The sequence below is a fragment of the Pygoscelis adeliae genome, unplaced genomic scaffold, assembly GCF_000699105.1.
Source record: "Pygoscelis adeliae isolate BGI_AS28 unplaced genomic scaffold, ASM69910v1 Scaffold172, whole genome shotgun sequence".
Lineage (NCBI taxonomy): Eukaryota > Metazoa > Chordata > Aves > Sphenisciformes > Spheniscidae > Pygoscelis > Pygoscelis adeliae.
This window is the reverse complement of record NW_008824338.1, coordinates 293,772-309,607: the sequence shown is the minus strand read 5'-3', so window position 1 is coordinate 309,607 and position 15,836 is coordinate 293,772. Positions and strand designations below refer to the sequence as shown.

Below are 15,836 nucleotides of genomic sequence, written 5' to 3'. Positions count from 1 at the left end.
GGCCGCACCAGTGCTGAGTACAGGGGCACTATCACTTCCCTGCTCCTGCTGGCCGCACTATTTCTGATACAGGCCAGGATGCCGTTGGCCTTCTTGGCCGCCTGGGCACACTGCCGGCTCATGTTCAGCCGGCTGTCAACCAGCACCCCCAGGTCCTTTTCTGCTGGGCAGCTTTCCAGCCACTCTTCCCCAAGCCTGTAGCGCTGCATGGGGTTGTTGTGGCCAAAGTGCAGGACCCGGCCCTTGGCCTTGTTGAACCTCATACAGTTGGCCTGGGCCCATGGATCCAGCCTGTCCAGGTCCCTCTGCAGAGCCTTCCTACCCTCGAGCAGATCAACACTCCCGCCCAACTTGGTGTCGTCTGCAAACTTACTGAGGGTGCACCTGATCCCCTCGTCCAGATCATTGATAGAGATATTGAACAAGACCGGCCCCAAAACTGAGCCCTGGGGAACACCGCTCGTGACCGGCCGCCAACTGGATTGAACTCCATTCACCATAATACTCTATATCATAAAAGTTAGTCTTTGAAACTCTAGACATCTACTTTCATTATTACTGTTATTACAGAGTGTTAGATAAAAACAAGGCAAGCAGAAAGCATCAGTTTAATTTTGTACTCAAACATCCTTTTGAAAAAGAAGGGAAAAAGGAGGCGACTCTAGCATTAGGAAAGTTTTGTGCAGTTCTCTTCAAAATAAGTAACTCCGTAGCCAAGTGAAAATTGTGAGACTGTTAGATCTGGGCTAAAGGTGCTGATGTTGGTCCCAGTGGGAGGCATGAAAAGTGTATGAGAGCACTGACTGTTGGAGATTTTTCCCTAGGTTTTTCTTTCTTTGCTTAAACTAGATATTTTAGTTTCTGAAGTGCTGTCATTTTATGCTAGGATGTTGTCCACTAAACTTCAAATAGAAAGGTTTGGTTTTTGGAGTTGAAATGGATGCATCATATTGGGAATTATCTGGGACTTCAGGTACCTGAAGAAATTATTTGTACTCTCGAGTATGAAGAATAACAGCATACAAATATATAGACTGAATAATGTGGGGTTTTGTTTCAGTTCCATTGCGTGACACATCAGCAGTATATTTAAGGAATTATTCTGAAGAAAAGTCTGGATGGTTTTGTGTCTATTTATGAAGCATGAAACAGTGGAAGTGATGTTTCTTCCTACATATTTACACCAGAAGTTCAGCTTATATGTACGCTGTAAAACTTGATGGATGACTGAAGAACTGGTAAGGTTTTGTCATTAGGAAATGCAGATGATATAAAGAAAAAAAAAAATCTTCGTTTAAAAATCCAGTGGTCTAACTATGGCATCTCATTAAAGTGTTCTGAAAAAAAAACATTTTTCATTGCATAGAATATTTTCAGAAGAATTTTATAGGCTTTCATAAAATCTTAGACAGCTGAAAAGTGCAAGGTCTTCTTTAAAGATTTAAAAACTGGTGAGTATGTGGGGGTAGGGATCTTTTGTGGGTCCTTCGGTAGATGTGTTCTCATGAAAGGTATGGCATATGCTTTTCTTGTTGGTCAGAAACAGGTCAGTGAAAAATTTTACTTGCACGTACTGAGAAACCCCTCAGCAGACATCTGAGATCTCCCAGAAGCCCCATAGTTGAAGAAGGGAAAGCTGGAATTGGCATTCCCGGTGGTTTCTATGTTAAAAGGGAGACAGGAAAAATGGTTTGGATTTTTAAGCATTTTAAATTTTTCTTGTGCATTCTAAAGAAAAATACTAAGCCAGCAAAATGTTTTTCCCTTTATAAGCTTCTATGAAGAGCTGAAAGAATGATTTTATAAAAAGAACAAGTAAATTACTCTTTACAAAGAGTCTAAGTTGAAAACTGTTTGTATTCAAAATAAAAACCATAACTTTTTTCTTACGTGGTGTGGGGATAGGATTTTTAACTATGGACATTACTGAATTCGGTTTTAATGAGCAGGTACTGTACCCGTGAGAAAGCACGCAGGCAGAAGATAAGGAAGAAAGGAATGAGCTGCTGGAAAGGAGTAAACAAGATAAGGACCATGAAGTCATGCTGTATGGTCAGGAAGAGCAGACCTATCCGCTGGAGCATAGATGCGCGTGGACACAAGGCTGTAACCTATCTGCAGGCTGCGGAGAGCGCGTGGACACTTCTGCTTGCTATGAATTACCCTAATATAGAGCAATAAAGGTCTTTGGTTGCTGCTTGCCAGAGTCCGTGCCGTTAATCCCCGCAACGTGGCAGTTTGCCTAAAGCTAGAGAAGAAGAGGATTTTGTCCCATTGAGAGTGAATGTTCGTCATAAATGCCTAAAAGTGACCTCAGTCAACAGGGTCAATCTTAAACACAATTTTAAAAACATGTGAATGTGAATTTTTTAGTTTTGAAGTTTAGCAGCGAAGAGTATTTAATGTGTGTGCAAAAAAAAGGGCAGTAAAAACTTCTGTAAGCAAAAAATCCACTAAAATAAGGGTTTTAAATACTTGTGTTCTGTAGACATGTATTAGTTTGCAGTCCTGAATTGGGAAATGACATCGCTTCTGGCTCAGTCAGCAGTGACGTAATCTCTAGCAGTTTGCATATGGCTCTGAGGCTCACAACCTGCTATTTTCAGGAAATTTTATCTATGAATGTGCTGTATGGCAAAGGGTAATAAGAGGGAGCTGCGATCATTCCCAGATACTCTGCTGAATCTTCAAAGGCAGAAAGCTTTGCTAACCGTACGTGGTGCATCCACTCAGTGATCTACGAAAACGAATTAGGCAGGTTTTCCTGTTTCCTTTTAGCTTGGCTATTTGCTGAAGTAGCTGTTGTTTCAGCCTAGTGAATTTATTTCCTTTAGCAGAGGACAGCAGCTGGTTGATTCTTTCCACCCGAAAGTTCAAGAAATGTAATAATGTGCATTGTTTTATTGTTTTTGCTCTGTCCCACACATTCCTGGAAGGCCATGCAAGGGAGGAATAATTCAACAGAGCAAAGAACATAAAGGCCTCTCTTTTTTTTTTTTTCCCTTTCAATTTCTTTTATGCAGAAACTCCAGTATTTGTTTCTAAGGCAAAGACATCTTTATGTGAAAGACCACTGCTGATGCAGCGCTGAGCAGAGCAGTGGCAACTTCCTGCCTCCGAGGCAGGGTGCGGTATTAACTCACGGCATTCTAGGCTCCCTTGTTTGAATTTCCCTTATGTCTTCAAGTCCAAAAAAACCACCCAAACAACTTTGCAAGCAAGTTGGGTTAAAAAAGAAGCCAACATGCTGAATGGAACCTAGAGGCTCGGAAACGCATCTCTAAACTAGGTAATGCTTGTGAGTGGATTGGGCCGAGTGGCTTGGCTGTTCGGTGTGTTGTGAAAAATTCATGACAATAACATACCTCCCTCCGCAGAAAAGTCTTGGGGCTTCATTTGTTCATATTTTTCAAGAATTTTGGAAATACTCAACTGTATTTGAAGTGTTACGGCCTATTTTTCTTGAGCTGCTCAAACTATCCTGAAATATTATAGGGATGAGAGTAGGTAAGTGCAAGGGACATAAAAAGAATAAAATAGAAACACATGAATATTTTACAGCGTGTTTGTTAGTAGCACTAGAATGTAGAATTTATAGTAAGACAGTACACGTCCCATAATTAGGCTTTTTCAGAGACAAATGCATGCTTTACTAATTCTTAGCACTTTGAATGTGTGTAACATTGCACAGCCATTAACTGCTAACACTAAAGGGCCAGTTGCAAGTGAAAACCAGCATACTTGCTGAAGTCAATTACTTCAGGGCTTCACTGCAGCAAGATGTTTTTCTTCAGGTGTATTTGATAAATGTTAGACTCCCCAAATTGTTAGAGCGGCAATATACATATTTATTACCATCTGTTTAATGAAGTTTCCCAGTATAAAGGTGTTTTTTTCCATGCAGTTTAGAGAAACATTGTATGCCAAAGAGGCCTTTTGTAAAATACAAAGCACTCCTGCAGGAGGGCTCTCTGGCAGCACAAATTTTGCAGCTAGCCTTTTTTTCGTCATGTCAGAAATTCTGAAAAAGTGTATTCAAGGCTCACTGTGGGCAGAAAAAAAATTTAAAAACCCCTTTTCTTTTAATTGCGTGGTTGTGCTACCTTACTGCTAGTTTTTTCCCGTTGTTTTTACATTTGTACAGTAGATACTCTGCATGTCCAAGCACAACCTTTGCAAAAGTAGAGTTTAACAATTTGAAACAACCCATAGAAAAGATAATCCACACTTCGGTGATGATTTCGTAGTCCTCTGAAACATACAAAGCACTGAGGAAAATCACCAGGATTTGGCATTTTTAGTGAGAATCTAGGAAGCAACCTTCCTCTCCCCATCTATGTTTAAACTGCTATCCACAGAGCACTCTAAATTTTATTTAAGGAAGATCTGGAGTGGCTTCTGCATTCAGAAATTCCTCACAAACTGACAGCATCAAGCAGAAGCAGTAGAGTCTAACTTTGGAAGCTGCTTTTACCTTAAGGATTTAATTAAATAGATGACAGTAGAGATTAGCGATGTGCTGTGCTAATAATCTCTGGCATTCTCCTGCTTCACCTCCATTCTGCCCCAATGCAGTAGTGTCAGATTTCATCTTCCTTTAGGAACTTGTGAATTTTGCTATGTGTAACTTCAATATCATGTGTCGTTGGAGAGAGGGGCAGTATCAAACTTTATTTATTAAGGATCATTTAAAACCGTATTTCCAGGTAAGTGATAGAACCTGGTTCTACTCCTTCCATTACAGACTACATCTCCCAACATCAAACAACATAACCTCTGTGAAAATCCAGTGCTGTTCAAATGATATAGCAGGGATTTTAGGTGCAACTTATTTTCCTCAATAATCCCAAATAAATCGAGCAAGCAGTAACATTTTCCTTTCCTGCACTTGGTTCCATGGCTATAGCATGACAGCAGCCATGTAGACTACATAAAATTTTGACTTTCTCGGTGAAATTTTCATGGGAATTATTATGGTCAGAAAAATTTTCTAAAAGCTCTTGGGATTGATTTAAGCAAGGTAATATGCCCGTTAATTAATGACAGACAGAGGTGTGCACGCACACGAGTGCACTGTATTTAGAATGGTAAAGGAATGCAAGTTTACAGATCTACCTCACCAAAAGTATTTAGGGAGCATTTTAGGGAGTTGGACTTGATGATCCTTGTGGGTCCCTGCCACCTTGAGATATTTTATGATTCTATGATTCTGAGTTCCGTAGTAAAGGAACACCCTGCACGATATGTGGTCTCACCCATCAGAAGAATGATGAAACATTTCCATTTCAAGCTATAAGGAAAGAGAGAGAGAAAAATGCCTGTTCTACTCCCTTAATGAAGGGGGTGAGGGGAAAGGATTAGTTCTTGCATTCTTGGGAGGTACCTTGAAATAGCCATTTGAATATACCACAAACACTACTCAAATACTTGCATAAAGACATTTTATTATGAATGCAATGTGTATATAGATTTTTTTTCTTTTTTTAATCTGAGGTGCTTATATAAACAGACCCATATCAGTTGAATGACAGTTAGTTTGCAGGGCATGACAGCGGTTGAACACCCTTCAGCTCCAAAGCTTTGCTGAAGTTGATCTCTTGAGGCTTAGCAGTACCTTTGGTGAGCTTCAGAAATCGAATACATCCTTTAAAACGGATATTAGTGGTCAGCCCAAACTGGGTCACACCATCTGAAGGAGGGAAAAAAAAGGCAAAAGGAATTATGTCAGTCTGAGTTGATACTTAAGTTTGTTCTCTGAGAGTCCTGCAGGAGAATAGGTGTCCCCAGCAATATATGAATATGTTTTATTTGCTGCATATCTTATCTTCTTTATTTAAAAAATTACAAACAAAATGAGTGAATGTGATAAATGCTTACGTTAGTGGTAACAATCCAGTCTTCTTTCCTTTTTCTGTCCTGGCGTGACAGTGGCAGAATCTGAACACATTTAAACTACCACTGTAAACCATATAACTCAGTTATGTGACATAGAGGAAATTAAGGAAAATGGGAAAATGGCAGCTTGCTACCTACAAATGGTGTATGATGCATACGTGCTCATCCTGCAGATCTCCAGCTTCTCAAGCTACTTATCCACAGAGGAAAAAAAAGACCAAAATGGATGCAGTTCTTAGCCCTAACATCATGAGAAAGCCAGTTCCTCAGTATGGACTTCAGGTGTCATTTAAGGAACGGTTTTGAGAGTTTTCAAGCATTCTGATTTTTTTTTTTTTTCTTGCTGATAGTGAAGCCAGGGATTTGAGTACATGTCTTCCGCTAAAGAAGGAGGGAACTATTCTAGTGTGACCAGATGACAGAAGTGAGAGTTGGTTTGACTGGGAAGCTGGAAATACTTCTCTCAACTGCTTGAAATTCATGGCCCAACTTGTTTCTCAGTGTTCTTCCAAGTGAAAAAGTGGCTACGGGGATGCACTCTGATACAAATCTATGTGACTGATAAAGTAAGGGTTGCAGAAATAACTTTACACCTGTAGAGGACTGACTGGCCATAGCATTATGCTGTTTCACAGAGGATGAGATGGTTGAATCCATCTGTCCCTCCTTGCACAGGGAAGAGTGGTAGTAGGAGATGAGTAATGGCTTTTATGGGTAGCCAGGAACTTATATCCTTGCTCACGCTCTGCTGGTGAAAAGTTTCTCTGCATAGGAAATTCTCCACCAGCTAATTCTAGCTGTTTTACAACTGTTTTGCACTGTTTATGCAGCCAGAAGCCTCCAGAGGACTGGAAAATACAAATGCTTACTAATTTTACAAAATCCCGTGATACTGTGTTTTAAATTTGTGATGAGGCTGTCTAGGTATTGGGAATGTTAAAACAGATCTTGGATGAGCTAGACTAGACAGCAAGAGAAGTGTGAGGTGTTTAAATGTGCATGTAGGTTTATTAAATCATTTCATAACTTGCCATGTGGCTGAACTCAGGAATATCCCTTCAACGTGATGTACACGTAGGCTTTTTTTGTACGGATTGCAGTGTTACTTCCATTTGTTTCTCTTGCTAAGTTCCTCTTGATGTACAGTCCAGAATGAGATGGTAACTCCATCCGCAGTGTTTCTTTAGTACTAGCCTCTGTGCTAGAATCCTGTTTTATTATAAAAAGGCTGCCACAAAGCTATTTTCCTTCTGGCACGAAGTTGTTGGTCCTTATTAATAGTAATTATTCACTGTGACTGAAGTACAACTCTCATATCTCAGTATCAAGAACATTTTTGAAAATGTCCTGAAACTTGGGAGAGGAGGCTTTTTGGATGCACTGCATCACACATTAGACAGAGGGGGGAAAAACAACTTCCAGAAAATCATTTAGGAATTAACTCAAGAGGTGTCTTGCCATTGACCTCTGTATGCACTAGAGCAGACATATACTGCAAACATACTTAGCTCTTTTGTTTGCAAACTAGAGGGATACTTTATTATAAATGCAAGAAAATTGGCACTTCGCAAACATTTTAACTGTGTTTTCAGAAAGTAAACTGCTATTAGATAAACTTGTTGATTGTCTATGAACAGATGAATACTAGCATTCATTATCAGCTTAGTGGAAGATGAAGCTAGCTGCAGAGCTCAGCCCAGTTCTGGATCCTGTTCAATTACTTCTGCAAGAAGCAAGTTCTCTCGAGGACTTCCAGAATACTGAACAGCAAATTTGTTTGTTTGTTTGTTTGTTTCTCCTTTAAAAACCACCAGACCACGAGCAAAGACATTCATCAGAAAGAGACGGTGTCCTCTCACCTCTCTGTGCAAGCTGTTGCCCACATTCCTCAGGTCCTTGGGTTTTACAGGCCGATTTACACACACAGTGCCCTGGCCCCCCAAGAGCATATATACATTCTTTAGTTAAATTTGCCATTCTTTCATTAAATTTAAATTTGCCAAATACTGTTACTATTGAAACATAACTGTTATGCTGTTACTAAACAGAAAGTTTTAAGAGGGAGGCTGTGTGTGTGGGCAGCAGAAGGCAGAAAGTCTGCCTGCTCCTCTGTGACGGTGCCTACCTTTGAGACCAGGCACGGGGATCTGTGAGAGTCCCTGGGTGCTGCAGAACTTCTTGTTCTGAAATGCATCTGGATGCAGAAATGAGCATCCATGCCAACTGGTACAAGCTTGGACAGTCTTATCCATCATCTTTAGCATACTAGTCCTAATTGCATTTAAGATATTACCAAGGCAGTGTTGCTAGAGCACAAGTAAAGCATCATTCGTGTGTTAAATGCTCACCAGGATATCCTCCGACAAAGACAGGGTCGTTAGTGTCTGCTGAGGTTGAGGCCCTGTTTGGGCTGTTACCATCCACCTGTCTGTCATCCACGGTCAGCTCTAAACGGTGTTTGATCTTGTTTGCAAGAACCTTGTGCCACTGTCCATCACACAAGCTGCCTGGTGCATCGGGCTCATAGATAGCAGAGAATCGGCCTGCACCATTGTCAACGTGAAACATCACCTGAAAAGCATGACATGGAAGTCAGCTAGTTTTCAAAACAGTTCTACAGTTCTTTTTTGTTTCTTTCTTTCTTTGTTCTGTTTATTTAAAGTCAACATGCTCTGACTGCACACACTAAAGCTTTAATTTAATATCAGACTTTATGGGGATTGCTGTCCCTCTGGGATCTGGGTTATGTCACTGAGATAAACACTACTGGAAATACGCAAGATTGTTGTATAGGTTGTCATTTTTCAATTTTTTTGTCTTAGTTTTGGGGTATTTCACCCCCCCACACACACCCCCAGGTCTTTATAGCGATAGATTACTGACTGGTTTTCCAGACTGTAAAATAAAAGATATACACAAGAAACTAGCATTATTAATGACAAAGCCTTTCCTCAAAACTTTTCACATTCTCACTAATTGATGTTGCAGTTTTAGGAAACTCAAGTGTTAGAGAATCTTTTAACATATCTTTGTAAAAGTGTAAGAGGCTCTTGATGTATGGGAAGTGGCAAGTGCTGCATAAAGGAGAGCCCTGATATTGACTGAGATGCCTTGAGATTCGTGTAGTAAGCTTGCATTTAAACTACCTGTGCTTTATAAAACCAGTGCCTATAAAGAGCCAAAAATGCTTTGCTACTCACTTTTCCGTCTACTAATTCGATGCCAAGCCCATCCATTTTCTGGCTGCTGACTCCTAGGAGAACACCGTTCATTCGTGTTGTACGGAATTCGAATTCCACGAGCAGGTCTGTTCCCACTTTGTATGCACCAACTTGGAGAGAAAAGGGGAAGTGTAATAAAATGAAGAAAAGCATTTAATACATTATTCCTAATAATCACACAAAGTGTGTTGCCAGTAATGCAAGGTAACAAACTCAGCATTATTAATGCACTCCATTTCATGTGAAATCATGTAAGTAACTGTTATGGTGGCTGTGCTTAGTGTGAGACCTTGCTAGAAAGTCATATAGTCTATCCTTAGGCAAGATAACTAAAAATGATCAGCGAGAGTTTCAAGTATTGGTCTCACTTTGCCTCCAGTCAAAAGGAGTTAGGGAGCACTGGAAGTTTTTGAAAGCAGCATCTCCTCTTTCTCTGCTCTTTGCCTATCAGGAGAATTGCTGTTCATTACCGGTTTTGGCAAAGCCTGTTCCATCGAAGTATGTTCCTTTCTGTGCAGTGACAAAGCATTTTCCAACATTGAAGCTGGAAGTTGGATTATCCAGGTCAACAGGTGATTCTGTCATTTTAAAACTTCTGATGCAGCCATCGATGCTATAGGTGACCTGCAGTCAATATTTCAAACAAAATGTGTAACTGTGCAAAGCAAGCTGAAATGCTCAGAATAAAGGCCTAAAGTATGTCATCAAAAAGTACCTTTCCTCTGCTTTTCTGCTGGATTTATGGAGCCGAATAAAACTTGAATTTTACATGGCTAATCCTTAATATCTGATTGTAATTAGAATCTAATCTCAGTTACACTGAGGATGAATTACATTACTTTTCAGGGATGTGATCTGAGTCACATCTATTTGGCTTAATGGAGGGGACATAAAATAATACACTGCATAATGAAACATAGCAAATTACATCAGCAATGCAGGAATTTAATGGCCTATACTTTACCTTTTTAATTGACTAGGTTATGGGGTTTGCGAGTAGATGAAGATACTGCATATAGTTCTCTGGGCTGCTGGTAATTTTACTAGGGCTTTTTTTTTTTTCCTTTCCCCTTTAATCACTTTACTGTGGGCCTAATGTTGTGTGGTGAGACAGAGCTAATGCAGGTACACAGCTACTAAAATGAACAACGCCCCTACGTAAAGGTTGTTGACTGTACATAGTTCTTCGTATAATAACCGTATATAGGGCTGGTGACCACAGTGACAAGGGCCACTCTATTGACCAGAGAGGCAGATGGAGATGGGGAATGTGCGCGGGTGTATGGAGGTTCCCGTGCAGGGTAGCAAACTGCAACTCCAGTTTGGCTTCTGTGCTGGGAGCACATTACTGCAACTCCGAGCGGGTGGTACGTGCAGACTTAAGCTGGCGGTGAAGTGAGATCCTGCCTGGGGCAGGAGTGAGGGGCTGCCCAGGCTACACCCCGCGTTGCCCCGGGGCTCAGCTGTGTGATCAGTGCATCCCAGTGGGACCTCTGAGAGCCATTGGCATCTCCCCCCGCCCCGTGAACTACCCCCAGAGCTCTCCCTCCCTTTTTTCTCAAGTTGTGCAGCAGCTGCATTTTGGTTCTCAGCTTTAGGCAAAGGCTTTTGATCTTAGAGTTAGGAAAATTTATCCCTGATATCACTGGGAGAGAGAAAAATGATAAACGTACTTTAGGAAGAAAAGGAAGACATTCATAAGCAATGCAGTAGGAAGGAGGAAAATAAAAATCGGCATATAAAATACAGTGTAGGAATATGTATAAATACTGAAAGGAGAAAGGCACACCTACAGAGGGAAGTCTTGACTCTGCATACCACCTCCTCTAACAATATCCTGACTAGTAACTTGAAAGAATTTCCAAAGGATTTCTTTCCTTGTAAATCAAAGCTGGATGTACTGTGGAATTATGTGGCTTATTACTGCTAAATACACCTGTACAAAGTTTTCATGAGAACTTGAGCAATATCAGTGAATAAATTCAGTTCTGAGCTGAGCAATGCTTTCTGTCAGCTTCTTCATAAATAGACCTTTTTCTAATTTCTAAGTGAAAGTCATCTCCAGATCAACAAGTTTTGTTACCAAAAAAGAAAAGCGCCACAAAAGAAAACAAATCTTGCCATCTTCACTGTGAGAATAAATCATAGAAATGCAAGATTTGTAGGCAACTTGACAACATTCTCTAACTTTAAAATTTCACTTTCCCTATGGAAAAGCAAATCTGGTTATACTTTAGCATGGTAACAGGCAATATAACGTCTTCTGCTGAAAGCAGAGTTTTGAGTGCTTAAGATGTGACATCTGCTGAGGCCAAATAAGTAGGTATCAGTCTTCCGCACTGAATAGGAAGCCAGCCCACCTACAGTTAGGTATTAGATTAGTGTCTAAAAAGGTTGATGTGTGTTTAGCAGAAAGCCCTGACTAAGATAATACCTGCTTTCAACTTACTTTGCTTCAGAGCCTTTACATGAAGACTACAACACAACACTCTATTAATACATCATGGGGTGTATATTACTAAGAATGATTGAAAAGCAAGCACTGGTTTTTACCTTCTGTGAATGACATTTGAAGTCACAGCTTCATTTAAATCCCAAAGCACATAAGACTGTCAGGATCTGACATGACTATTATTGCCAGACTGAGCCATTTATCTGCATGGGTTCCCTCCATTACTTCTGACAAGGAGCAATAGTTAAGGATTTAGTGTTACCTTTCTCCTTAGATTAGTATTTGTAAATTGCAGATGTATTTCAAAGAGTATAATTTGAAAATATTAGGAATTATATTTTGTGGGTAGTTAAGTATTGCTTTTGTTTTTCAGTGCCTCAGATCTGATTTGGTAAAACCAAATGATCAGTAGATTTGCCTCAATTTGGTCTTTCTGCACAATTTGGTCTTTCTGCACAATCCAAAATTTGTTAAGAAATACGATTTTACAGGTCAGTTTTCTTTATGGAACATGACTCTCAGATTTAGAGTGGTTACTCTTCTCCTTTATTCCCAATCCATGAGTTATTATAGTGACTTGTTTAAGCAGGATCCAGGAATTCCTTTTCTGCATTTTGTCCACCCGAACTGGTGGACTCTTGCCTGTCTAAATACTAGTATTCGCCATTCCATAATCATCTTACTAGAATGGTATTTATTCATGTGCTGTTTCTTTGAGAGTTTGGTTTGTTTCCTTGCCAGGCTCTGTGCTTTTGCCTCCTCTTTACCATTCAGTATAACCACCCAGAATGAGCCTAGACGTAGCTGCTACTGATATTCCAGTTTTTAGTCCACATTGTGCTGTACTATATGCCTAATTTGTTGTTTGCAATAATTAAGTTCACTCAAGTTCTGGCTTCTGCTTTGAAAGACCCCTCTGTGCAGAGGTAAAATAACGCAGGGAAGAGGTTTTCTCTGATTCTGATATTGGCATATCTTGGGGGCTGGGAGGGCAGCAGGAAAGTGAGATGACTGACGTGGAGTTGTGCGGTTAGATGCAGTAAATGGCCTGGGTGAAGGAATACAGTGTTCCTAGTTAATCTTACAAGGTTTAGGCCAAAATGACATTCACCTCTGTGGGCTCTCTGTTTGCCAAGATATCTTCTGTGTCAGCATGGAAGCTGGGCATTTAGACTGAAAATGTGATAAATTGAAATGTGCACATTTGATTTGGAAACAGAAAGACGAAAACAGAGTTTTCATGGCCTTACTTAAAAATACATTCTCTCCTAGGTTAGTAAAAACAACACAAACCCAATTACTACAGTAAGCAGCAGTACTTTGTCCAGGGTAATTTTGGCTTCTACTGCTTCTCTTAGGAGACGCTTTCACTGTTTATCAGCACTTACTGCTAGATGAATTACAGCCAAGAGAAAGGGCAAGTAGTATTCAGGACCTTATACTCTAGCTGTGCAGTGATCCAAGTGGATACAAGTGTATGGCCCTTTCTACTTTTCCATAACAGTAACTAACTCTGCTATTTCTAGCTCTTTGCATAACTGGATTTTGAGTCAGATCTTTCCACTGAAAGAATGTAGTGTACCTCCTGTAAGGTCCATTTTATCCATATTCTTGAGCAGCCTGAGGGAAAAGCAAAACAAAACAAAACTGGGAAGACATTGGTACCAATCAAGACATACTTAAGGAGTGTAAGATAACTTAAACAAACTTGCTTACCGGACCAATTCTTCTAGTTGTGTAGTTAATGGGCAATCCTCCAACATACAGCATTCCTACAACATCCAATATATCGGCCTTCTTGGGGCTAACAGTCCTGTTTGAAACATCATCTACTATAAGAGTTCCTTCTTGCTTGGTTCGAGTGACTTTTATCTAAAAAGACACACAAATACAATACAATTACAGATAGTTTTCTGACAACAAAGCGTTTCCAGCTTGTAGCTAGCCTTACAGGCCGAAATATATAACAATACGGGAGAGAGTAGTAGGAGTGGTTAGTAGAAGTACCATGGCAGCAACTATGGATAATGTTCATGGAACTGAGCTCCTGCGCAAGGTTTTGTGCAAACATATGACTGCCTTTTAATTAGTTCTGGGTCAGGAGGCATCATGACTATTATTTATCAGAATTACTGAAAGGACTTGGGGTTCCTTTAAAAAGCTTCATTGTTACTATCTTAGGCATGCCACAATATTGCTTTTCCTGGAATCATATAGAAATTTTAAGTACTGGGAATAATAAATGCTGAATGTTAATGGCACCGGTTGCAAATTTTTATTACAGCACGTTTGCAGACAATATTGAGTTTATGATGCCACTAGTTTGGACGTGCCTCAGATCATAGTTCATGCTAGAGTAAATATAATACCAACTATGTTCTGTTGGTATTATGGCTTCTGTTCAGACAAATGGGCTGTGAATCACATGGAGAAAGTGCAATTGCTGAAGAGTTGAGGAAATTCTACCCCAATCACCATAGGCCAATTTCTTTCCAAGGGTTTATACTGAAATCTTTACAAGTCAGTATACTAATGGTTCTGTATCAAAAGGGATAAAATGTGAAATGCAACATGCGTATTAGCAGATTTCTAAACAGCACAGCAGTTAGCTCACCAGAGTAGCAAAGAGAGAGAAACAGCATTTTTCTTTGGCTTTTCTTTAACATGGCTGCTTCTGCTTCAGTGTGGCAGCACATCTGTCATGCAGTGGCAATGACTGAACACTGACAAGGGGTGGCCTGAAGGTGAGGGACTGAGCTTGGTGTTTATAAACAACTATAAATTTGAGATGGACAATTACACCTTGGGCAGAAGGAGGATTTGGTGAGTGAGATGGGAACTGGGAATAGACACTCTTACAGAGGACCTAAAGAGAGAGCAGCAGCATGATGTGGCACTATAACGAGGCCTGGCAGGAAGGTTTGATCGGTGCCCTAGTTTCTGCAGGCCTGATGGAAACGTTTCAACTTACACCATTTCAAATGGAGAAAAGGTTCTCACTAAAAGGGTTACTATAAGGAGAAGACCCTGCTTTCTTAAAAAACAAAGACTGTGGTCTTTTCTTAAAGAGGTTGCCTTTTTCCCCCTCCCAAAATGGACTTTCTTGTGCTTTTTGGGAACTATGACTTTGGATTTTTGTCTCCATTCTCTCCTACAAAAATGGGATCTACAACAAGGGTCCCTGTCTTGCAGAGTGCCAAGCTGCATGCCCAAAGAGCACAGTCTTCCATTAAGAAATACATGCTCCAGTTAGTTTTCTTAGAATATAGAGAAAATGGCTAAAAGAGCAAAACACATCTGTTCTGTATCTGTAGAGGGACTAGCAGAAAGGGCCCCTGGTCTACTGCCAGTGCTCCTAGGCATTATGTAAAACAGATAAATAATGACTACAACTCCATTTTTTCCCCTCATGAAATACCTTGGTTTAGAGCATTTGCTATAATCAAAAAGTTCATGAATAAAAATCCAGTGAAAATAAAATTCCTGCAGAACAGGGTGGGAATGAAGCAGAGGGGAACTAAGGATGACTGCAAAAAGGGTTCTGTAAGAGCAACTCAAGTGTAACAGAAAATGCAATTAGATTTTTTCTCATTTGGTGATAGAGATGTGGATGGTGACTTTCCAAATACCTGTCCGAAATTTAATGTCTCTTATAGCGTATATAACTTGAATACATAGTTACATGTATCCTTTTCTTCTCTGTCTTTATTGGTGCCTTCAAGCATGTTACCTAATGAATATACTACATGTCTGTTGTCCTTGGCCCAGTAAATACTAAACCTTATGGTTGTGATATTATTCCTTCCCTTACCATCCGAAAGCCACAGGCATTGTATATAAATTATATATAAATATTATTTGATGATAACTTCCTTCTCCAAGTGGTAGAGGAGCCAACGAGGAGCAGTGCTATGCTGGACCTTGTTCTCACCAACAAGGAGGGGCTGATGGGGAATGCGAAGCTCAAGGGCAGCCTGGGCTGCAGTGACCACGAAATGGTGGCATTCAAGATCCTTAGGGTACTGAGGAGGACGCACAGCAAGCTCACTACCCTGGACTTCAGGCGAGCAGACTTTGGCCTCTTCAGGGATCGGCTTGGTAGAGTGCCATGGGACAAAGCCCTGGAGGGAAGAGGGGCCCAAGAAAGCTGCGTAATATTCAAGGATCACCTCCTTCAAGCTCAGGAGCGATGCGTCCCAACAAAGAGGAGGTCAGGCAAAAACACTAGGAGGCCTGCATGGATGAACAAGGAGCTCCTGGACAAACTC

The 15,836-nt window shown here is 40.5% G+C and overlaps 1 protein-coding gene across 1 annotated transcript in view; it reads right to left on the bottom strand.

Annotated features, from left to right (window-relative positions):
• Window positions 1-5,426: 5,426 nt before the first annotated feature.
• LAMA2 (laminin, alpha 2) overlaps window positions 5,427-15,836 on the bottom strand; it is a gene marked incomplete at its 5' end in the record, with an annotated part of 294,647 nt that continues 284,237 nt past the window's right edge. Inside the window, 5 exon segments of the mRNA XM_009319128.1 lie at window positions 5,427-5,689; window positions 8,244-8,466; window positions 9,096-9,226; window positions 9,587-9,740; window positions 13,285-13,440. Of these exon segments, the coding sequence (XP_009317403.1) occupies window positions 5,532-5,689; window positions 8,244-8,466; window positions 9,096-9,226; window positions 9,587-9,740; window positions 13,285-13,440 (822 nt within the window).